This window comes from Sphaeramia orbicularis, chromosome 16 (assembly GCF_902148855.1).
Source record: "Sphaeramia orbicularis chromosome 16, fSphaOr1.1, whole genome shotgun sequence".
Lineage (NCBI taxonomy): Eukaryota > Metazoa > Chordata > Actinopteri > Kurtiformes > Apogonidae > Sphaeramia > Sphaeramia orbicularis.
The window spans coordinates 21178022-21204404 of NC_043972.1; the positions used below are offsets into that span (position 1 = coordinate 21178022).

General features: G+C 37.2%; 1 protein-coding gene across 1 annotated transcript; it reads right to left on the minus strand.

Moving 5' to 3' along the window:
* Window positions 1-3267: 3267 nt before the first annotated feature.
* On the minus strand, window positions 3268-26049 carry kcnv1 (potassium voltage-gated channel modifier subfamily V member 1). Its single transcript, XM_030158564.1, has 4 exons — window positions 25836-26049; window positions 15353-15670; window positions 13485-14143; window positions 3268-4321 (listed from the first exon to the last, which is right to left on the minus strand). The coding sequence occupies exons 2-4, from the start codon at window positions 15658-15660 to the stop codon at window positions 3795-3797; spliced, it is 1494 nt and encodes a 497-aa protein (XP_030014424.1). The 5' UTR covers window positions 15661-15670; window positions 25836-26049; the 3' UTR covers window positions 3268-3794.
* Window positions 26050-26383: the final 334 nt, after the last annotated feature.

Below are 26383 nucleotides of genomic sequence, written 5' to 3' on the forward strand. Positions count from 1 at the left end.
TGTCATCCTATATGCTGATACTGGCAAATATCAGCTGTAAATGACAGTCTGAGATTTCTGGGCATTTACTACAGACCTACAACTAACCAGAGTAACACCAGGTGGGACAGTGGTCCACCTACTGAATTAAACTCACCAAATCCTAACAGAAATATGACAGGACATCCTTGTATTCAGCTGAGGCTTTAAGTGTGTTTGTTTATTCGGCTTTTATGAGAAATACCAGGCCTGTGTCTGACTCGGAACGTTGTGAACAGAATCAAGTTTGGATGATTTTATTAGTTTTTCTCTTGTACAGTCATAAAATCCATCAACACAGTTTTCAGTGAGTTTCACAACCACCTTAAATACAACAGAATCATGGAAACATGTACAGAAAGTCATAATACACTTGTATGAATAAAGTTTCAAAAGGTTCCACTCACCAACTGAATCTGTCTGTCCCTGAACAACTGTTGAACAGTTCGTAAATTAATATGTGTGGTGAATGTAAAATGAATGTGTGGTTTGACATAAACATAAAGAAATAAGTGAGAAAGTCTATTCAGATAATAAGGTTCGTTACGTGTATGTCCACATCAGCAGATTAGAGTCAGTACCATTACTGCCTCTCAATGACTGAAAAAGTAACGAAAAATAAAAAATGCAATAAAATTTAAAAAATAAATAAACACTCCTTTCCCACTGTGTTTCATGTTGTATTCAGGGGTTCCTATTAAAGTAGGACATGTTATTTATTGCGGGTTTTGTTACTTTTATGACAGAGTGGTCTTATAGAAATAAAAGAAATACCTGTTGTAAGTAGGTTTGTGGGCACCAAATTACTAATATAATTATGCACACTGCAAAAATCAAAATCTTACCAAGTGTATATTTCCCATTTCCAGTCAAAATATCTCATCACACTTAAAATAAGAAATAATCACCCAGAGCAAGGATGTCGAACTCATTTTAGTTCAGTTCCACATTCAGCCCAATTTGATCTCAAGTGGGCCAGACCAGTGAAATAATAACAGTGAAAAAAGTAAAATTCTATTATGATCAGGTTTCCATCTGCAAAGTTTCCTTAAAAATCTGAATAACATGAATGACTTGAATTGTCTTAAGAAAAACAAGTGCACTTTTAACAATATTCTGCCTCGGTTTATCAGTTTATCATTTACACATGTGGATTACAATCACACAAATCATTTAGTAACAGGCAGAATATTGGTAAAATTGCATTTACTTTTCTGAAGACATTTCCGTTTGTTCATATTTGTTCAGGTTATTCACATTTTTTGTAAAAGTATAGTTGGTAATGTAAATATTTTCATGTAATTTTCTTTTTTACACCAAAAAATCAAAAAGAAAATTTGGGGTTGTCATTATTTATAGGTTATTTTAATAATATTTTACTGGTCTGACGCACTTGAAATCTAATTGGACTGTATGTGGCTGTATGTGGAATCTGAATTCAAATGATTTTGACACCATTGATTGTTAATATCTTCAGTGTAATTTTTGCATTTCACAAATTCATCCCGCGGGCCGGATTGGACCCTTTGGAGGGCTGGATTTGGCCCCTGGGCCGCATGTTTGACACCTGTGACCTAGAGTAACTTTTCAGTGAGATTTAACCTCCTAAGACCCAGGAAATGTCAGCAAAGTACAAGCTTTTTTTTGGTTTTTATTAAATAAGTGCCTATATTGGAAACATCATGATGCAACAGTTTTTTCGGATGCAGTTTTTAAAATTTTTATGGAATGTCCTTTGTGGTGGATAGTTTTCTTTTCTTTTTTTTTTTGTATAAAGTTGTGAAACTCTTGTCCACAAATGTGGACAGAAAACCCATAGCTGGGTCTTAGGAGGTTGAAGAATTTATTTTTAGACAATAGATCTTGAAAATCTTATTTCAAGAAATCTTACCAAGATAATTTTCACTTGTTCCATTGGCAGATTTTTTCTTGCTTAAAATTCATGTCTTATTTTAAGTGTGATGAAACATTTTGGCTAGAAATGAGAAAAAATTTAAGATTTTAAGATTTTGATTTTTTCCAGCGTGTGGTCAATCGTGTAATCGTGATATAATATTGACTGTGAATGTGCTGAGTCCTGAGTACAGATATATGGCTGTTTCACACTGAAATAAACATTAAACATGCCGGAGATAAAATTTTGTTTTTTCCCCAAAAAGGGTAAAGGGTAAAAGAAAGAAGATGAACCTGCAGGTTGTTCAGTGACAAAATATGTTCCCTTGCAACAAAATCAAGGTACTGAATATGTGTGTAATTAACATAATCCTCCTGATGTTAATGCAGAATAATATTGGGTGATAGTAGGCGTTTGCTGGTGACCTTGTTTTTCTGACTTCCAATGTAGAGCTGATATCTGTAAATGTCTAATCTGAGCATTTTCTTGTGCAAACCATCACAACGGAGTCCAAACACTGGTACATGTTTTGAACCCAAGTGAAACACCCCATCCATGTATCTGAGGCTACATACTGCACGTAAACTTGAACAAAAACATTTATCTGTGAATTTATCACTTAGAAATATTTAATAGTGCTCTCAGTAGGTGTATTCGCATCATGTGTTTGGCTGAGTTACTGCGTTTTATCCAAAACTGACACTAACTCACAAAGTAACAAACTGATGTACTCAATATTCATAATAAATACTGACTATGAGGTTCCAAAGCATCACTTCACAAAAAGTTAATCGTTCACAGTTGAAAAACCACACATCATATCATATCAATATCAAATTCATCACAAATTTACCGAAGAAAATTAAGATGGAAAATGGCAGATGAGGTTCAGTTCAAAGAATGTAAAAATACTTTATGTCCATGGTGATTCTAGTGCCCCCCCACCCCCTCCGTCTGCCCCATAGAGTTTTAGAGAATATTTCACCTTCACATCATGTGCTGTTTAGTCGCCATATTAGTTTTTAAAAAAAATAACACGGAACAATACAATACCATATCCCATATCATAGAAATTATGTTCATATACAATGAAACTGTAATCAGAAAATATGCTTTGATATAAACTAACGGCAGTTGCATCACATTTTATTTTAGTTATTTCTCAAATTCTGATTGATTGTTGATTGTGAACATAAACTGTCCACAGACAGATACAAATCAGTTAAACTTACCTGCACTTGGTTCAACAAATATAATGTTCCTGGGTTTTGTTATATACAAAATATACACACTCTACAAATATATATTAAAAAACAAGTCATCTATTTCCATTTCAAACCAAGCATGATCTTTTCCTGAACCCAAACAAGCACTTTTACTGGTATTATGAAACTTTTTGTGGTTAGTTTTATGCACTGATAGCATTTGGTTTGGTTTAGAGAAAGACACTTAGTTTTGGTTAAATAGAGAATCTTGGTTTAAATAGAGAAAAGTACTTGGTTTTTACTTCAACCAAAGTGCTTTTATGGTTAAAATCACAAGAGTTGGGATGCAAACCCCAGCTTGTCCTGAATTTTGACATTATATATGATATGTTGGGAATAAATGTAATGCCACCTTTTTTACATCTAAGACTATTTACAACTGTATTTGCAGTTTGGTTGTATATGAATTTAATTTCTGTGAGACAGGATTGAATCCCCCCCAAAAATATGAGGGTTCCAACGATGCTGGTGCTTAGACCTCTGAGAAAACCTCCTGTGAAATGTAAAAATACCCTTGTGTACACCCTGTGGGATGCCCAGTCTGTGTTCATATGTTTTCATGTGTGTGAAAAGGTATCAGAGTCCTGGTCCAGGTCTTGATGGTCCACCTTGGTTCTTCACCACCACAGTTCATCTCCTCCGCTGCTCCTCGTACTCGCTCTCTCTCGTCCCTGCAGCTTCAGCATCTCCAGGACGCTCCTGGCGTAGGCGTCCCTCAGGTTAACCCCTCCCCCAATACCTCCCTCCCCCACATCGCCCATTGAACCCCTCGCCAGCCTCTTCAGCATCTCGCCATGCCGCACAGCCGCCTCCTTCATCTTCAGGGTGAAGTAGCAGGCGGAAAAGCGGTCATTGATGATGGCGATGGGCAGCGCCAGGATCAGGATCCCGGACAGGATGCAGAGGAACGCCAGCACCTTCCCTACAGTGGTGTCAGGCCGAATGTCACCGTAGCCCACTGTGGTCATGGAGGTGGTCGCCCACCACCAGGCGGCCGGTACGCTGGTGAAGGTGGTGGCTGGGAGGTCGTGTTCCAGAGCAAAGACCACAGTGGCGAAGATGGAGATGCCCACGCCAAGGAACAGGAGGAGGAGACCGACTTCCTCGTAGCATTGAGCGATGGTCATCCCCAGAGACTTCAGACCTGGACACAAGAAGGACAAAGGACACCAGACGTCAGATGTCGTTTTTTGAATTTACTCCGCCCCCCGAAGGGGAGGCAAGGGGTATTGTTTTTGGTTCTGTTTGTTTGTTTGTGTCTTTAGCCACTTTTAAACAGCACTTCTGTAACAGGAATATTTTGCCTTTATTCCGGAACGATGTCTGTGTAAATGAAATGGTGGGATCATTTGGTCCCACCTTTATCGTGGCTTTGTAACGCCTCTGGACGTAGTAACAGAACTATGATAAAGGTGGAATCATGATTCCGGAACAGGGAAAAAAAAAAAAAAAAAAAAAAAAAAAAAAATATATATATATATATATATATATATATATATATATATATATATATATATATATATATATATATATATATATATATATATATTCCGGAACACTATGTAAAAGGAACACCTCTTGTTCCACAACCAAGGTATGACATTTTGATGACAGCGCCCCCCGTGCCTGAGAGGCAGTGGGCACATATGGAGGCACTGGTATGGATTCTGTGGCAGCCACCCTGGGTGCCACAGCTTTGTGTCAGGGATGCCACAGGTGATGTGGCTACATGCCATTTTCACCCATGGCATGAAGCTGTGGGATGAAAAGATGACAAACTGCATTTTACACCAATTATTTCCATGTATTGATAGGATTAATGGATCAAATGGTATTAAACAGTTTAGATCAGTAGATGCTTTTGGTCACCAGTCGCTGTTTGAGTCTTTATGGGTTAAACATAACATCTACAATAAAGAAACAACTCTGAGATTTGTCTTGCAAATGTATTTACCAAGTCAGAATGAACTGCATTGACTCATATATTACACTATGTAATATTATTTTACTACAGTATTTGCTATATTTCTTTATAATGCCTGATTTTTGTTTGGTTTTCATTTGTAATAATCAAGATATAATTCCTTTTTAAACCATACTTATTAGTTCAAATAGTCTTACTCTGACTCATGGCTTCATATCACAGTTGATTTCACACTTGAATCTATTTATTAATCGTCTCCTTTCTATGTTTTGTTGGAGGACCGAAGCTGTTCAGTGAGGAGAGAGTAACGAGCGCGAGACAGAAACAGCAAATTTATAAATAACGCCACATGTGAGCGGCTCACAGAGTCTGATGTTCACACCACAGAATGACTTGTCATCTATTCTCCTCTGAGAATAAAAAGAGCTGTGGTGCTGAGTTTAGGCTCATCAAAACTGTCTGCAGCTGCTACAGCTGCTTTTACATCAGAGGAAAGTTGATAATGAGTTGTATGTATTGTAGTTCTCATTCAGTTTTCACAAGTCTGCAGTTAGAAGTGTCATGTTCTTCTTTAATGAAGCTCACATTGAGCTGAAACAAAAGATTATATTCACTGCTGATGAATCGTAATTTTTTATGTGAATTGATAATTTGATTAATAAAATTCCCCCCAAAAAGGCAAAGCATTTATGAAGATTGAATAACAGAGATTTAAAGAACCTAAAATTATCATTAGTGTGTTTAGAATACAGAGCTCCAAGACACCAATGTACAGTATACGAGAAAGACTGGGATATTCAACTTTTTACAACAATCAGCAATAAAAATTAGAACTTACATAATGATTGGTTCTGAATTAATAGCATACTTATTTTGTGTTTATTTCATTTGTTTGCACGATTAAAAGAGAAAAGAAAAAAAAAAAGGTCAAATTTTAATAAATTGTGCCAACCCAAACCCCAAATATCTCACAAAAATGTGCAAAAAAACCCCAAGATAAATAATGAAGGAAGATTCAAATAAGTGACGACAACTAAAAAAACAAATAAAAAAAGACTGTAATATAGTCTGTACTTTATGTACCCTTTATTTAATATTATTAAGTCCTACTGTTCAGTCTGAAAACTATCTGAACTTCATTTAAATCTAGAGTTTTTACTGTAAATGTTTTCATGTTTCTGTCACACTCTGAAAGCAGGTGTGTTTTTATGAAGATAAGACTGGAAAACTCTGGACGTACAGAAAATCACCAGATGTATTCTTTAACAAGAAAAATGTGATCATTACTGCAAGTGCTCTTTGGCTGAGCAGCAAAAGTAAAACAACAACAACAACTAGAGTATTTTGTCTCTGGGATCTGTTCATTAACTCCAGTCTCTTTCCAGTCCATTCCCTTGTTCCCTGTTCCTCCTCTTCCTCTGTCTATGTTTTCATTTATTATTCATGAGTGGAGTCGGAGGATCATCCTCCTCCCAGAATCATTAGATCAAAGCCTCCACACGTCTCCGTCTGACACACAAACATGTCTTCTTTACAAAACACCGTCTCCTGCGCTTCTCTTCTTTCAGCTGCCAATAGAATTTGCCACAATATGAATCAATAATTTTCCTCCTCATCCTCAGACACCCTTCCACTCCCACTCCCACTCCCACTCCTCATTCTCCCCTCTCGGCTGTAATCTCACAGCAGCAGTTTACCGGGGAGACTTTCAATTTGGTTTTGCGGCTGTTCACATCATGTTCTCCAAATCCCCTGACAGACAGACTGAGGGAATAAGAGCTCAGGTCCCTCAGAGGTTCTCCTGCTCTGACAAGACCAACTTCACATCCTGAACTTTTGCCATCTATTATTTTTAAATCTGATTTATGTCTTATTCCTGTTCTAAAAATGTAAATACAGCATTAACAAGGAAGAAAAGTTATTCCTGTGGAGACAAATGTGATGAAACTCAACACATACTCAGAGTAAAGTCATGATGTCTTAATACTTTTCAAACTGCTGGAACAGAACCTGGATGTTCTGATTTCACTCCAGTGTTCAGTCTTCAGTCTCATTTTTTCAAACATGGGACACATTTAGCAAAAATTTCAGCTTCAGACATGCATCATTTTGTGGCTAAGATACATTTCTGAGACCTAAAATTCCAAAAAATATACCATGAAAACACAGTAAACTGTCATGCCTACCACTCGACGATAGTCTGGTTTTGTCTGTCTTGTGTGTCTTGTGTGTGTCTTTTCCTGTTTTATTTTGTTAAGTTTCCCTCGTGTGTCATGTCTGGTGTCTTTGCTTCCTGTCCCTGATTGTGTCCACCTGTGTGATTACCTGACTCCGCCCTAATTTGTTCCACCTGTGTCTCCTTGTCTTCCCTCCCTTTTGTGTATTTAAGCCCTGTTTCCCCTTGTATGTTGCCAGTTTGTATTTTCCTCGTGAGATACTTACCAGCATTTTTGATCCTGTCTGTCTGCCTATCTGTGTATGACCCGGTTTGCCATCTCTGTTTTTTGCCTGTTTGCCTGATCCCTGTCTGTACTTCAGCCTTCTACTGACTCAACGTGTGTTCGACCTTATCGCCTGTTTTTACGGTATGTGAGCTAGCCTGATCCCTATGTCCTGTTGCCTTTCCGTCTGCCTGCCCGTGTATGACCTGGTTCTGCCACTGACCTCCCTCTGCTTTTCCCTAGTCGGATTCCCGATGTTATCTACCAACCCGGACTGTGGGTTTTCGTCTCCGGTCCAGTTCCCTAACCCAAAGAAGAACCCGGGGCTCAGTGTTCTCAAGATTTTGTTCATTATCAGTGAACTGTCAGTGAGCTTGGTGTTTAATAAACACTGTGAACTTTCAAATCTGTCTCTGGGTCGTGCATGTGGGTTCAGTCTACGTACTCTGAGCATTACAGTAAACTATGATTTTAACCCATAAAGACCCAAACAGCCACCGATGACCAAAACCATCAACTGATGTAAAATGTTTAATAACTTATGATCCACTGATCCTGTGAAATGCAATTTGTGGTCAGATCTGAGCCATTTGGACATTCAGAGGCTCTGTAGTTACCGTGGTAACGCCATAATTTTCTAGAACATTAATTCACCAGTAAAACCCATGGAATTGGATAAATGACAGTGAATGGAGACACCGGGTTTATGTTCAGTTAATGAAATAGTTTGCTGAAGAACATTCTTTTTTTCTCCAGCCATATGTCCAATATGAACAGTTACCCCTGTTTAATTACACTGTGTAATTACACTACAACTTATTACTTTATTTGAGTTTATTCTAACTGGTACATGTTTTTTTTCATCTTGTTTTTATTGTAAGACACTTTCCAGTAGTTGTATCCCGATTTCCAATGTCATTGTATAGGAGACTATACAATAAAGACGATAAAGGCTGTCTTATCTTATCTTGTCTTACTTTGTTTTGTCTCGTCTTGTCTTGTTACTGTGATTTGGGTGGAGGGCACGGAACATCATGACTTATCGACTCAAGCTGTCTTGATTTTTCAGTGTCAATTACGTTTCTGTCTTGGTTTTATTGACAGCTAACATTAGCTTGGCTGCAGAGTTTGACATTCAGTGCTGTTATTTATTGAATAAAACAAGACAGAAAAAAAAAACAAAACAATAAGACAGGCAGCTGCATTAGTTGTGTTTAAGGCGTTACATGAACAAGGCTGTCAGAGGATTCTTTCATGAAGTTTAGCAGTATTTAATTACAATAACTGATGGAACTTAGCAGCATTAGCTGATGTTAGCATGCTAGCTAGTCTGTTAATTTACTCAGTTGTTATTAGTGTGTTTATACATTTCATAACTTTAATATTATCAAACACAACTGTACGTATTATTTATTAAGATGCTGACATTACTTGTTGATGCTTTTAAGTTAATTAGTGTTGTTGATAATCCAGTCCCAGTTCAGTCCTAGTTCTGGTTTCTAATACTGGTCCCAAGCGTATATAATTGAGAGGATTGTGTCAGGAAGGGTGTAATACTTCTCTCAAATTAACCATGCAAATTCCATATGTTCTATAAACTTCCATATCTGATCGGTTGATCAATGACTGTCATCACTGTTAACTAAAACTAAAATTGGTCAAAGACAGAGAGGAGGTAGACATGCAGCTGGTTGGTGTCTAAGAAGATGCAGAGGATGAGGTCAGATGGAAGCAGATGATTTGTGATGACCCTAAAGGCCGCAGCTGAAAGTAGTAGTGGATGTGGTGGGTGTTTCAGTAAGTTTCAGTTTCATCCAAGGTTATTATCATTAATGAAAACGAACGAAATGATGAAAACTAGAATTGAAAAAACATTATCGTTAACTGAAATAAATAGAAATGATAATTAAAAGAAAAAAAAAGATAACTAACTGAAACTGTGTGTTTATAAAACTAACTAAAACGTGTAAAAAATTATGGATAAAATTCCCTTCGTTTTCATCTTTGTCAATGTCGGATTGATATGAAATCGATTTCTTTCCCTCAAGCAATTGTAGCTGCTGGCACCATATGATATTTAACGGTCCGTCACTTGTGGTCACTTGTGGTTTAGAGTAGTCTTCTGGTCCCCACTCTACCTGGAAACGTGAAGACTAAAGTTGGGAGAAAGTAGCAGAGGAATTTATTTGAATACGACAGCGAAGAAGAGAAAAGATATGACAAAACTCAAAATAAACTAAAACTAAGCATTTAGAAAAAAAGCAAAACTAATAAAAACGAGCAAACCTGCTCTAAAAACAAATTAAAACAAACTGAATTAGAGAAAAAAAAAAAGTCAAAACTAACTAAAACTAAACTATAATGAAAAAATCCAAAACTATTGTAACCCTGGTTTCACCACTTGTTCTTCTCCAGCTCCACTCTCTGGAGCCAAATACGGGCTCATATTCTCATGGACTAACATGGCAACGGCATCTTCAGCGTCTCAAGGCTTTAAAATGGAAGAACACAAATACAACCTGAATAAGAACTATAGGAATGACAAACACACAACACTGAAGTGTGAAAACTCTGCCCTACAGGGCATGGTGCATCTCTATAAACATCAGAAGTTTCACATTAGCATCATAAGTTCAAGATGCATCTGTTTTAATTTACATTAATTTGCGTAATTATTTTGGCAGTTGTATTCATTTTCTTCTTTCTTCTATTTTCTTAATTTTTCATCAACTTTCATCCATCTTTGTGGTTGTTTTGGTCATCTTTATTCATTTTCTTTCTTTATTTGCTTTTTTTTTCTAATTTAGTTGTTTCAATTGATGCACTGTCTTTCATGGCATCAAATCAAAATAATATCAGTCTCTATTCTTGTGCATTTTATCTTCACATTTGGAGAGTGATGATATGTAGAGTCATTTTCAGTCAAACTGGACATGTTATGGCAGTCCAGGGAATCCCAGGAGACACCACGTTTCATTTTTTGCTGCAGCTGAGATGTTTTCTGAAAATGATTAATAACACATCACACATCATTGCCAAACTCAGCCGTACAGAACATGATGCAACTCTGTAAACTTCAGAAATTTCACATCAGCATTGTAAGCTCAAGATTCATGCGGATTTCATTGAAAGTTATATCCGACACTTTTAACTGGGGCGCTCGCATCTTGATCTTTTGATGTGAACATTGCCTAGTTCTCAGAGTTACAACACTTTCTCTATCTCTTTCTATTCACAAACAACATATACATCCCAGTGCCTTTAATTGCATCCCTGCTTCCCTCAGTTGCGTCTTTTCCTGAAGTCTCAGTCTTTCTAATTAAAAAACACTAGTTAAAGAAGTGTGAGGAGACGCAGCGACATCAAAGCTGATCAGCTCTGCGTCGGCTCTAAGCTGCTCTGTAGAGACGTCAGGAGTCTGGGTTTGTGCAGAGAATGAATACCAGCTCTCAGTTATCAGCGTTGACACAGAAGCGTATGTTTTTTTAAGTTCAGTCTATGGTAATATCCTTAAACAGTTTGAAACATAATCTCCACATGAATTAAATACTCCATTGTGTATTCATCACATCAGTCACAGCAGAGCACAGGGAAGGTTTTATGGGTTTATTTTCATTCAGACACTTTGAAAAGATGATGAATCACAGCTCACATCTGCTTTTCTCCTGTTTGTTTACTTTTATATTAAGCTTCAGTGATGCTGCGAATTGTTTTCAGACCAGTTTAACCAGCTGTACCGTCCATTCACGCACAGATTCCTAATAACAGGAAAGGTTGGTCTGGTTAAACAGTTCAGTGAAAGATGGTCTCATGTATCCTCACTTATTGACTCTGAAGGGATTCAAGATGGTGGACGTCCTCTACTGTGGACAAGAATCTGTTTTTTCTGACAATTTAAGCATTTTATTTTCTCGAGTTTTTCGCTGATGATGTGAAAAACAGCCCAGTTTGAATTTGGCTGATAAGTCATGTCTTATCCACTTCTGTTTATTCCTGTGTGTTCAATCTGCTACTCTACTGTGTCTCCATAAAACACATCTAGTGTCATTCTACCACTTTATATGTGATGATAAAGACCAGAGGATGTGGATGAAGCTTACAACTGGTGTATGAGTGTGTGCATGAAAGGGTGAATGTGAGGCTTTGTAAAGCACTTGGGCACCATGAAGGTGTAGAGCAGTGTTTTTCAACCGTGGGGTCGCCTGGAATTCAAATGGAGTCACCGGAAATTTCTAGTAATTGATAGAAATAAATAAAAACTTACTAATTAAATATATGGTGTGTTGAGAGAGACAATCCCAATACATAAAACACATGACAAACTCTGAAGCTGAAACTGAAGCACTGTGGTTCTGTTTATCTTTCAAATGTTCATTGTGGTCGGTTTCAGATGCTGCAGCTCTTTCATCATTCATAGTTTGAGTTATTGTTTGTTTGGCTTATATTGTCAGCCTTGTAAATCCAAACTGGACTGAGTGTACATATCCTGACCAAGGAAAATAAAATTCTCACTTTGTGCAGTAATCTACACCTGCCTTTTCTGCCTCTATCCATAGTAATGTACATTATATAGACTAAATGTCATCTAAAATTGATATTTATTTGGAACATGGTATAGAAAACTATTACATGATCAAAAATAAATTAATTTTAGCAAAAAAAAAAAAAAAAAAAAAAAAGTCTCCAGTTTGAATGTCTGGGGTCACCAGAAATTTGTGATGTTAAAATGGGGTCATGAGCATAAAAAGGCTGGGAACCACGGGTGAAGAGAATGCGTTATATAAGTGCAGTACTTTTGCCATTTGCCATTACAAGTAAAGTTAAAAATCTTAATCAAAAGAGATAAATATGTTTAAAAGATGCTGGCTACTGTTACTAACATTAGCTCCTACTGCTTCTGCAAAACTGGATCTTTATCAGGGTTTCTACAGATTTCTACAGGTTCAATTTAAGACTTTTTAAGACCTTTTTAAGACTACTTAGAACAGAATTTAATGCCCATTTCACCGCTATATTTGCAAAAATTCATGACTCCTAGAATTTAGGAAAATGGCGCAGCAGAGGCTGTACTTCCTCACACAGCTCAGGAAGTTCAACCTGCCCCAGAAACTGCTCATTATCTTCTACACCTCCATCATCCAGTCTTTCCTGTGCATCTCTATCTCTATTTGGTTTCCCTCTGCCTCCAAACACGACAAGCAACAGACTACAACGAACTGTCAGGTCTGCAGAAAAAATCATCGGAGCCACCCTGCACTCCATCCAGGACCTATACCAGTTCAGGACCAGGAAACGAGCTGGAAACATCTCTGCAGACCCCTCACACCCTGGACACACATTGTTTAAACTCCTTCCCTCTGGTCAGCGTTACAGAGCTCTGTCCTATCACACCTATCTGATGTTCAATGAAATATTGTTTTAATTTAGACAAATTTAGTTGAATTCTTAAGTTTAATTGCATATTAGTTGCTATTAGTTAGGATTCTTTTGTGTCACTAGACAGGTCACATCTTGGTCACATACTAAACTGACAGATTTATGATCACAGGACTAATACACATGCCCACAGACAATTGTAAACAACTAGAGTGTAAGAGGTAAACACTAAATAGGGGGTTTTACACAGAGTTGAGGTATCACATTGCTTGACTTTAAAGTCAGATGACACCAGTCCATTTTCTGTGACCCAGCCCACCTAGCTCAAGGGGGTGGAATGTCTGGATCCATTTCCCCACTTGGGGTGTGGATCCTCAGCTGAGTTATATTTTGTTTGTGATCAGATCAAGTCAACAATAATTTTATAAAAATGAGACCTAAAAGAATCCGGACTTATTCTTGGCGCTTCCAACAAAAGAACACGCTAACATCAAGAATGTTCAGGTGTTCAAGTGTTTCCATCATCACAGTAGTTTTATCGTTGTAGACATGTTTTCTTTGTTTACCTGTCAGGTGTCGTCCCAGCTTCAGCATACGCAGAGACCTCAGCAGTCGCAGAACCTGCACCACACGACCCATGTTCTCCAGCTCGGTGGATCCTCCGTGGAGACTCTCCACCGCCAGCGTCACGTAGAACGGCAGGATGGCGAGCAAGTCGATGACGTTGATAATACTGCGACTGAAGCGGCATTTGTCTCTGACGCAGACAAACCGAAGTGCCAGCTCACCTGTGAACCAAACCACGCAGACATACTCCAGAGTGTCGAACAGCATCGGAGCGCTGATACTGGCACCAGAATCATCACCGAAGTCCAGAGAGATGAGCACCATGTTCGCCACCGACACCACAACAAAGAAGATTGACAGTGACCCGAAGGTACGAGCAGCACGAGACGATTCAGGTTTCTCCAGAAGGTCCCAAAGGCGCCGACGGAGAGCAGGGCAGGCGGCTCCCACAAAGTCTTCATCTCCATCGTCAACCTCAAAGTCTTTCTTTACGTCCAACGTGTCCTTCTGCTCCTTGCGGCGATAGTAGCGCTCCCGGCAACAGGGGTTGATGCGGATCTCGTCAATGCCCCAGTATTCAATCTCCTGCAGAAACGAGATCTCACACAGCTCCTCCATGACGTGAAGGTGACCGGTCCGGTAGTAATTCATCACATACCTGCACAGAGCAACAAAATCACATAAGATATTAGATTCAAGATCCTTTATTATCATTCAACATATAACATGAAGAAGGAAATTCCGTTTCACAGGACTGACAGAGAAGTGGGCCTTTTAAAAAAGAACCACAAACATTTAATAGAAAAACAGAAAACAATGAAAGCAAAGTGAAGTAATAGTAATAAATAAATGAACATAAAGGAGGATGAGGAATGACTGGAAAACGTAAACATGTATTGTAATAAAACTGACTGAATATTGCACAGTGGTATTACTGAATTGGTTTTAAGTTGAACTATTTCACAAAAAGTCATTCAGAGTTTGGCTTTGTTTAACTTTGTTGATTCTTTTGTTTGCTTTAGCCCCTTCTCCATTGTAGGGACTTTTTCAGGAACTTTAACTTTATCAGGAATTTTGAAAAACCTCAGCACATTTCCACCCAAATTACCCAGGTAAAAAAAAAAATTCCCTCAACCCCAAACTTTCCCTAAAAAACGTTTCTCATTTGATAAGCTTTTCAGAAACTTCAAGGTGCAGTGGAAACACAAACCACACAGATTACCAGGAATTCTTTTACCAGGGTAAATAAGTTCCTGGTAGCTAAAGTTTCTGGGGATCTGGTGGAAAAGGGACTATTTACTAAAGTTTTGTTGAATTTTTTGCAGATTTGCTTAATTATATTGTTCATTTTTACTTAATTTATTGATCACCTCCTTCATTTTCTGTGCATTTTGTTCTATATTTTTCACTTCGCCAAACAATTTGTACATTGCTATTCATTTTTCCTCATTATAACTCTCTCTATCAGCTGCTCAGAGCCACTCAAAATGCCACTGCAGCTGTAAACATGTTCAGACTTGTAGTATTTTTCATCTTTTTTAATACCTTTCTCTTGTTCTGGAAGAAGAAGGTGAAATATGCCAACAATATGTCCCTTGGGTACTGATGCTGTATCTCAGGCAAGTCTAGAGATGCAGTTCACTGAGCTATTTCAACTGATATTTGTATATTTACCACAAACTGGAACTTTCTGTAAAAACTTTGGGGCATTTTATCAGCTCACTTTGTTTATCATCCATGTAAACAGGTCATGTGGACTCAGGCTGAATAAAAATGGTCATCAGAGTTAAAGGTGCTTTTGTTTTTTTTTAGACTATGCGACAACAATAGGACATTGCTCATGTTTTAACTTAAGGATCAAACCTACTGGAAGGTCTGAGAGCTTCGATCGAAGAAGAACTCGTTCTCCAGAAAGTCTGCGTCGTCGCAGAGTTCCAGCGCTGAGTCGCGGCTGCAACAGGCCAGTTTCCCCAGACGTGTCTCCGGATACAATGCCAGCATCTCCTGAGACAGAACATAGCGACTTCCCCCAACATTAATGATGAAGAAGTCGAGCGGGTCTCGGACGCACGATGCCGTCGTCTCGCTGAAGAAGACGCTGGAGTCCAGAGACACCAGAGAGCGACTGTCGACATATTGCTCCGCTTCCGTCAACGAGCTGGAGCTGAGGCTCATGATGGAGGAGCTGGAGGTTAAAGATCAGAGGAGACCAGTATTAACCCTGAACCCCTGGTATTAACAGAGACAAACAGACATGTCCAGTTGGATTCAGGTCTTATTTTGAGTGAGACACAGACCTGAAAGTCAATGGTTTGAATGTAGTTTAAAGCTGCGTAGGACTTTTGGCACCAATTTTTCATCAAATCTGTTAGTCCTTCCGTGATTACGAACCTGAATCACTTCCGTCACGATGAACAACTTTGAAATTGACTCCATCACAAGCCGCCTGTTTGTGTACATACCAAACCAAAACCGAAACCAAACCGACACTTGGGCCTTTGTGGAATTCCAGGAAGCCGCAACAGCAAGAAGCAATGAAGCGGTTTCTGTGTTTGTTGCTGCTGCGACCATATTGTGGCTGCGTGGAATTCCCATTCCCACAATGCACTTGGCAACAAAATTCCCGAAAAGGCCTGAGTGACATATCGGTTTGGTATGTAAACAAACGGACTGCTTGTGATGGAGTACACTTTGAAGTTGTTCACCATGAGGGAAGTGATTCAGGTGCATAATTACAGAAAGACTAACGGATTCATGAGACTTAGGCTATGACTCGGTTAAATATCCTTTTTGCATAAACATGTTCATAAATACAGTGGATTTATGACTGGTTTGGCTCATCAATAGCCATATTAATGACCTGAAAATGTAATAAAATAACAGAGGTATTAATTATCAGATAATTCATGTGGTGATCAAGATATTCCAGTGCTATATGCTACAAATAACACTAGTAGTTTAGAGTAATTATTGCCAATACTGTGTTTTTAATTGAAGCTTGAATAACACTACAATATGCGTTCATCACAAAAATCTAATCAGCCATATTTTCTGTTCCTTTGTTATCCAACAGCAACAAATATATTTATTAACAGGACCATCTGTGCATGTAACTGAATTTAATTCATCTGACCTGTGGTCCAAACCTATGGTTGGGACCCAAGATGTGTTCTGGAAGGATGCCTCTTTATTTCATATTTTTACTCTCTTTGTCCATTTTCTTGATTATTTTCTTCATTTTTGTTCATGTTCTTAATTATTTGCCTCAATGTCTTTATTATTATTATCTTCTTTCTTTCTTTTTCTTTTTCTTTCTTTTTTTTTTTTTTAGCTCACATTCATTTTCATGTTTATGTTGGTAATTTTACTAACTTTTGTAACTTTTTTTTCATTTTTTTGTTATTTTTTATTTGTTTTCTTTGTTGGTTTGTCTTTTTTAATAATTAGTTGGATCAATTCATACAGTATCTTTATTGAGATCAAATCAAAATAATATCAGTCTTTATTCTTACGCATTTTATCTTCACATTTGGAGGGTGATATAAACATACAATGATACATGGAGTCATTTTCAGTAGAAATGGACATGTTATTTTCAGTAGAAATGGACATGTTATGGCAGTCTAGAAGATGAAGTTTGGATTCACAGGAGACATTGGATTTCATTTTTTGTTACATTTGACAGGACCTATCTTCTGAAAATGATTAATAATACGTCACACATCACTGTCATACTGGTTGACATATTTTTTAGTCGGGAAATAGAAGGAACGCTAGTTTTAGAAACCAGTGTCTACTGTGCATCTTTTAAGTCTGTTTGTCCATCAGGTTACATTATATTATATTATATTATATTATATTATATTATATTATATTATATTATATTACATTATATTATATTATAGCAAAGGATGAACTTAGTTTCAGTGGCTAAAGGTCAAAGACTAAACCTGCTACTTGATGTCTTATTTTGACATAAGGTGATTTACTAATTTAGATTTAAATAAAACAAGAGCAGAATAAGAAAGTGTTTACAGAGCAGATCTTTAAAGGGGATATATGTAGGATTTCTACTGTCCAAGATAAAAAAAGAGACCTAAAATTATCATCATAATGTTTAGAATAAAGAGCTCAGAAGATCTGCCACAGATGCTCATTAATTTGATTTATAGGTTATTTTCCAACACAAAGTGGCAAAAATCCATTCATTAATCTTGGATCGTTGTGTTTTCTTAGTTTTATCTGCTTATTTTCACGTTTTATGCAGATGTTTTTTTTTCTCTTTTTCTATTACTATTTCTGTGGCTTGCTTTAGCTGTTACCTTCACATTTTGTCCAAATCTTCCTCCATTTAACTGTCACAGTCCTGTTCTGTTTTGTTCTTGCTCTGTGGTATTTTCCTTTTTTTTCTACATCTCCTCAAAAACATCATCTGTTTCTGTTCTTCATACATCTCACGAGAATCTGTTTTTTTATAGATTGGCGCTGTGTAAATATTCCCCTGTTGTCAACGAGCGTCTGTGGTATTTTAAAGAGACATGGGGAGGCTTTGAAGGATCCTTTTTGCACAATTTCCTCATTTCACCTCTGCTGACGTGGTGCAGCCATCAAAAGATAATATAATAGAAAATAAAGAATGTAGTAAAAAGAAAAAAGGCTGAGAGACAGATCCACAAAACGAGAAATCGAGATGTAGAAATTAAAAAGACTTAGCCTGTGGCAGTGTCCTACTTTTAGCCAAGCTCCGGCTGCTGCGATATTTAAATATTTTAGCTGACATTCCTAATTAATGGATGTAATGCTACTTATCTTGTGATCATTCATTCTCTTTCTCTACGTGCCTCTGTCTGACACTGTCATCTGTCTAATTCTTTCTTTCTGAATATTACATGACGCCATTTGAGCAGACACACACACTTAAGGTTTTAGGTCAACAAAAGGAAGTGAAGCTGGAGTCCGACTGACGTGATGAGATGTGACAGGGATGATGATGATGAGGATGATGATGATGACGATGATGATGATGGGAAAATTGTGTGAGTTTACGGCCTTGAATAATTCAGAGCTGTCAAACTGGACAGGAAAAACATGTCAGATTAGGGATATTTCATCTGTCAAATGAGCAGCTGTTAGTGAATATTAAAAGATTGAAGATGTAAGAGCGAACCAGTCCTCCTGGGTTTAAGAGGATTGATGGTGAGAAATCACCCCCAGCATGTTTACTATTCAGGAAAGGTGTGAATCTACAACAAGATGAACGGATAAATATCATCACACTGTGGCCATTACAGCCAAATTATTATATCAGTCATCAGCATCAATAAGTATCAAGGTAAATGTCATTAACTTTTGAAGAAACCACACAGGTATTTGTAATTTTACAGTATTTGAGAAAAAAATCTGATGAAAAGAAAACAACCATATAGATGCAACAAGTTGAAAACAACATACACGATAAAACAAGACAGAAATTATACAAAAAAGACAGGTGAAAATGACAAAAAGATGTAAATTATGTAAAAGGGTGAAAATGATAAAAAAAGATGTAAATGATGTAAAGATGTAAAAAGGTGAAAATGACAAAAAGATTTCAATTATGAAAATATGCAAAAAGGTGAAAATCACAAAAAGATGTAAATGATGTAAAGATGCAAAAAGGTGAAAATCCCAAACATGTAAAAAGATGAAAATAACTTAAAGATGAAAGTGACAAAAAAGATGCAATAAGATGAAAACATGATATAACACAAAAATGATATAAAAGACAAAAGACAGAAACAACAACTACACATCGTCGGCTTCCTGATAAAACCTGCTAAGTGTCATTTTTGGTTGGGAATAAAAACCTGTTATCTTCCCTATTATAGCTTCAAATTTCAGTCTCCTGCGAAAGTTGTTTACATTCCATCATAAGTGCCAACATTAAAGGAACAGATATTTTTTTGTCATATTTCACAGTTTCCTGTTATATAAACAGTTTTTTGTTTCTCCTGTAAAATTTGCCAAAAGTCACATCGCAGGTTTTATCAGGAAGAAGACGACATGAGACAAACTGACACAATCAACACAGAAGACATGATGTAACAGAACAAAAACACATCTGCAGCCTTTGGTTTGGCTGGTTTAATGTTGCAAAGCCCATCATTACAGACACATTGTATAGTTTAATGGACACATTGTGATGGGGAACTTGATTTTGACCAGTTCAACCAGCTCACAGTGTGGTTTGGGTACTTGGCTGAGGTGTACAATAACACAGAGTTAATGCTGACTTTCACCCATGAAGACCCAGTGTTACTTTTATGGCAGTCCCTTAATGAATTTTCCTTTATATTAAACCTTTCTTAAGTGATTTTTCACACTTGATTGTAATATTATCCTCCTTATTTTGCATTTTTTCAGTGTAAATCATGTATTTTCCTATATTAAGTTCGCTGATAATGTAGATGTTCATAAACGCTCAGATTCAAGTTGTGGGTTGTTATATCAGAAACAGAGAAAACTAAAGAAAAATGACTTTTTCAGCAAAAATATCAATAACTGAACATAAAAACAAGTGTCTCTATCCGCTGTCATTGATCCAACTCCATGGGTTTTACTGGTGAATCAATGTTGTAGAAGATGACAGTGTTTCCACGGTAACTATGGATGACCATGAAAAGACAACAAACTGTATTTTACACCAATTATTTTCATGTGTTGACAGGATTAGTGGATCAACAGGTATTAAACAGATTGGATCAGTAGATGGTTTTGGTTGCCAGTGGCTGTTTGGGTCTTCATGGGTTAAAGGACACTCCCGTCTGTCTCCTGTTCAGCCTCAGTCTGCTGTGACGCTGCCTGGAGTCAGAAGAGGCTCGAGGCTCCGTGTTCAACAGATGTACTTCATCTCTTATTGCCATCTGTATGTCAAAGCCTTTGACACGTCAACTCCTGCCTCTTCTTTTCTTCTGGATCTCTCCCACTCTTCTTCACATTTTTCTTCGGGCTGCTGACGGCTGCTCCTCTTCCTGTCATATCTTATTCTTCCAGCTGATTTTGCATGAAGATGATTTGACACAGAACTTTCTCATATCCTTCTGGTGGAACGTGTCATTGTTTCACCATTTGGAAAACTGCTCTGTCAGAAGCCTTGCACATGATGGTGCCAGTGATTATGTTGGCTGAAGATTTGTGTTATTTTGACATGAGGAGATATTTTTAATTGGAAAGAAGAGCAATAAAGGGGCTATTTGTAATATTTCTACTTTCTAAAATTAAAAAAAAGACCTAAAGTTATCATTACAGAGTTTAGAATAAATAGCTTAGAAGTTCTGCCAAAGACACCAATGTCTTGAATTCAAAAGATTTAAATGACCACTAGAGGGAGTAGTGAGTCACTGGTCCCCCATGGTGAGGAAAACTAACATCACAGGGCCTTTGACCAAACTATCAGAAAGTGACCAGATGGGATGAGAACCAACAATTAGTGATGGGGACAAGACTGTCTATGTCAAGACCAAGTCTTTGAAGGGTCACGACCGAGTCGAGACAGACCATTGGTTTTCAAATGCAGTCAAGACCAAGTCAAAACCTAGTCTTCGAGGAAGCAAGACTGAGATTTAGATGCAGGTATATGCAATGCTGACTGCAAAAGAAGTAGGTATACCCTGGACTACACCAGCAGCTGAAATGGAATGGAAATCTGTTGGTCTCAAGGACTCGCTCTGAAATTACAAGTCCTTCTCCTCCCACTGTGGTCCGAGAACAAGTCCCTGAGGGATCAAGTCTGAGACGAGACAGAGAAAGCAGAAAATGGTCTCGAGACCAGACTTGAGTACTACAACACTATTGCTAAAAACAAGTTTTAGAGTCAAAGAAAGTGACAAAGAGATAAAATCTAGAAGCGCTGTTGTTGTTTTCACCACTGGACACAGCTGTAAATGAAAACAATGGAGTTCAATGATGAAATCACAGTGTTTCTTCTACTTGGGTGAGGTTGATTATGAGGCTTATGAAGGTATAAAATTATTATGTGATCTTCTTATCTTTGCTAAGTTGCTGTATGTTGATCCAGGGTTCAGACTAAACTGTGACAGTTCTGACCTTCTTTTGATGATTCCAAACAGATTTTTAGTGCAGATATTGACAACACAAACTGCACAGAAAACAGAGGTGGTTTGTGGTTTTACTGTGGCTGTTTTCTGTGTAAAAACAGAGCTAAGCTAACAGAGCTATAATGTAAACTATCAGCTGATGCAGCACATGAAGATTATACGACACACTGTTACTTTGACCAACTGTCAAAATAACCAGCTATGAGTTTTAGTTTGAAGAAGAAAATGTGATAAAACCATAATAAAGATGTGAGTTAAGAATGACTTTTATACTTTATTCTGTGAGTGATACAGTCTGTGGACACATAGTCTTGATTTGTTGATGGTTATGGTCTTAAGTGTGTTCCGGTACATGAGCTCCCCTTATGAGAGTTTGGAATATCAGTACTACTTATAGTAGTACTTGGTCAGGTTGAACAACTGGTTAGACTCTAAGTCTCTACAGTTGACCTGATGAAAGCAATAAAACATCCCCAAAACTTCATCACCTTCAGTTTACTTAGCAAGAAAATACCAAAACAAATGAATATGATGAATTTCTCTGTTAACACTTGTTAGCACCAAATAAGATAAAAGAAATAATCCTCCTCTTATATATATATATTGTTTTTTACTATTTAATATTTGCTGTGTTTGTTGTATAAAGTCAGTTTTCAACATAGACCTGAAAAATGTGTCCTGTTACTACAACACTACTATTAAATGTTATATACTGTGATTTGCAAGGGAAAAAAATGCTCAAGTTATTAAAAGGTCAGCGCTGGAAGGACTTCTACGTCTGCATGATTCACTAATTTATGTGCATGTTTGTTATTTCTCTTCATTTTCTTCCTTTAGTATGTCCTCCCTTTTTGTTTTTAATTTCCTTCCTTCTTTTAAGTGCTTTCAATCAGCTGTGTAAAAAGTGAAGGTTAAAATGTTTTTTTATAACAATGAGGCATACAATTAATCTTAGCATGATCAAAATAAAATAATTTTTCTATATATCAGCCAGTTTTATAGATTATGCGTTTACAAGGGTATAGAAAGCAAAGGTGGGCAGAGACAATGATTGTGTCACGTTTCATATTAAAGGTTAAAGCAGGTTAATTACTTTTCCGTCACAGTAACAGAGACACTAAAACACCAGCACAAAAGAAAATATGATCAACGTAATTTTACAGAACACAACTTGGCAGCTGTCATTGGATTTCATGTCTTTTCCCCAGATAGATGCGTTAGTTTTGTTGAATCACTTGTTTTCTTCTGTCAAAGTGTGTAACAGAATTACCAGCATCAGAGATTTAAAGTCAGGGAACATTTGTCCACAGAAGTGATCAGAAGTTTACAAAATGGTTTCACTCCACAGGCAGGAAATCCAGCACCATGTTAACATGATAAAAAAAAAAATTATGTTGTAAGAGGATGGAAAACCAACATTGGGGTCCTGGCGTAATGGATTTTCTTTGAGGCTGATGTCACCTCTCACATACTGTATGTATAGAGATAAAACAAATGTATGTTCCTCCCATCATGTTGACTCTTACTAATGCAAAACCAGTTGGATTTAGTGCTGTGATTCGTCACCATCAGGTTGTTGTTGGACACCTTTCAGTTTGACTCAACTCATCCCTTCACCGTTTAATAAGTGTCTACACCTGACCAGAAAAAACAGACATTAATCCAAGTCGAGCACTGACTGTAACTGGAATGGCAACGTAGGCTATTACTGACACTGCTGCATGTGGATGACTTAACCCTTGAAGAACTAGAACTATTGAGGTGGTGACTTCCAAATGATTTTCCCTCGACATCTATTTATTATATTCATGCTTTACATTTTACAGTGAAAATCAAATATTTTTCTACATTTCATTCACTGATTATGAAGATGTTTAGAAAAGCTCAGAGTAAATTCAAAGGTTGTTGTATCAAAACAGAAAAAAACAAAGAAAATGTGAATTTTTCCACAAAATGTATCATTAACCAATGTAAAACAAGTGTTTACAACCACTATCATTGGTCAAACTACATGGGCTTTACTAGTGAATCAACATTGCAGAAGATGACGATGTTTCTTCGTTGACTGCAGAGCCTCTGAACGTCCAAATGAATCATATCTGATGACCATGAAAAGCTGAGAAACTGTATTTTACCTGAAATACTTCAATGTTTTGATAAGATTAGTGACTCTAAAGTTATTGAACAGTAGATGTTTTTTGTCACTGGTGGTTGCTAATTAAAATCATCATGGACGGCGTATAGATTTCATTGATCATGGTCAAGAAAAAAAAACATCAAAATGAACAACACTTAAACCAGTAAGGTGGGTGTAACTTTAAAGGAGTGATATTTAGATTTTTTTTTTTTTAATGGAATTATGCATTTTAAAACACTAGCGGCATTGTACCCATGGTGCCCTTGTACGATAGCGCCCTCCCGTGGTGCAACAGTGGCATTGCACCCGTATGCCCTCCCGTGCTGCAACATTGGGACAAACATCCGGGCACGTGTCGGACACGCATCAGACACAAAATGTTCCATTATAGTAGGATTTCCCTGTGGTCTACATAAACTGTAAATGCTCTGCTTGGGTCTGTATTCTTCATTAATTCAACTCCACAGGTCCATCTTCAACCCTATTTCTGAGTAATGACACCAGAAAGGTTGTTTTGAGCGCTGGCCCTTTAAATGCAAATGAGCCACTTCATGCCCCACCCCCTCCATGTTGTTGGCTGTGCTGCTCTGTCCCGTTCAACCAACAACTGAACATTTTAGGTAAATGGATTAAAGTTTGGACATATTTTCAGTATGGACTACAACCACTGCTACTGACAAACAATTATGTCATACTCTGAGTAATGTTTGTCGGAAGTCTTGACCTTATATGTGCAAATGTCGAGACGTACCTAGTTATAGACATAACAAATTAAGCAGGAATTAAAACAGGTTGTAGAAATCCACATGATTTTTGCCAAAATTAATATAAAGATAGCTTTGCAGCACGTGGAGGGTTCAAATTCAAACTTTATGAACTATTAGGGTCTAAATACACAAATAAAAGAACCAAAGACTAATAAAAGTGGGTTTAGATAAATATGACCCCTTTAAGCATTACTGAGCCCCAGACTATCCTTTAACTGAATAATAACCAGTAGCACCCAGTAGATCAACTACACCTCCAGCCTCAGACAGAAGGATCAGGCCCATCAACACAAAGTCGTCACCTCTGTCTTTTGAATGATACTATATTTCTATCTTGTTTTAGTGGTGTGACTGTCAGCCTTTTCTCTGTTCTGTCCTCATTCCTTGTTTTCAGTAGCTTCCTTTTTTCCTGTCTTATCTTTGTTCTCTTGCATGTGTCCAATACACTGATGCATTGATCTGTCAGATGAGTGTTCATGTAAATGTTCATGTAATTAACTTTCATTACTGTTCATAAAGTGCTGTAATGTGTCAGTAGGTGATGCAGGGATGTTGTACATGTTTTATTCTTAACACAAGGGTGATGGCATGTCAGATGATTTTACTAAAGAAAAACAGTTAAGTCTTACTCTACCTTTTTTTTTTTTTTAAAGTCTGATTCCCTGTTTTCTTGTAAGTTTTAGCTCCAGTGAATTTTGTTTTTGCTTTGTTTGTCTACATTTGGCTCTTTCTCATTGAAAAACTCAATGAGTGGTGGTGATAACAGCATCCCCACCCAAATGGTTTGATGAGAATGAAATTGAATTGAACTGATTTTTCCTTTAATTTGTCACCTGTCTGTATACTGGCTGATTCTGCAGACAAAAGGCTTGTGTAACTCATATTACCGTCTTACATCACATTTGCTAATTGATTGACATTATAAAATTAGTTAAATTAATTAACAATAATGTTAGACTGATAGTTTTTAGTATAATTTACCTCTTGGCATCAAAGTCACAAGATAAATATCAGGAGAAATCAGATGAGTACAGAAAGAATAACATGTTTCTGCAGAAAATATGTATATTTTTAGCGATTTCAGTCAAACCTTACAATCAAACCATTTTATTTCAATAATCTCTTTAAACATGTTTCATTTTATAAGACAGGTTTCCAGAATAAATATAATTTTTTAAAAAAAACATCATTGTCAGTCAACACAAATCAATGCATTTGAGGTTTTTTGGTTCAGTTTTGAGTTATATCTGCCAAATTAAACTGAATATGATATTTTCAGAGCAGCTGCTTTCAGACAACAATTATTCTCGCTAAATTCTGAACATGCTTCAGTTCTGATCAGTCGCTTACCTTCAGTTCTTTGGTTAGAAAAAGGTGACTGGAACCGGGTCTAACTGTAGAGGATCTGGTGCATCCTTAAGTAGCTGTAACTCCACATCTTCTTAGAAACTAAAAGAGGTAAATTCTCTGAGGATCGATCACATGGCGACAGAGTAAGTGGGGAAAGTTATTTCCATGGTGAAAAGCAGAGTAAAGTCTCCGTGTCCTATGGGCTCTGAGTGAAACAGCTCCGCTCTCTGCTCTCTGTTGGCGGTGAGGTTTTAAAATAGTGGATGGAGCTATGACGGGTGAGTAGTGCCACACAAAAGAAAAGAACACGGCGGCTGTATGAGTGGAAAAAATAACCATGCACTAAACTTTTACATATACATTTAAATGGAGTTTTTATGACGATTAAAATTTTTGTATTGTTTGTTCATTTGCACTATCTTTATGCATACACACAGAAAGCATGAAACATGGTGATGACCAAATCACAAACAACTGGCTTAGAAAGTTCCTCCATTCCCTATTTATATAAAGACTGTAAATTTGATCAAAGATTTTATTTTAATGTA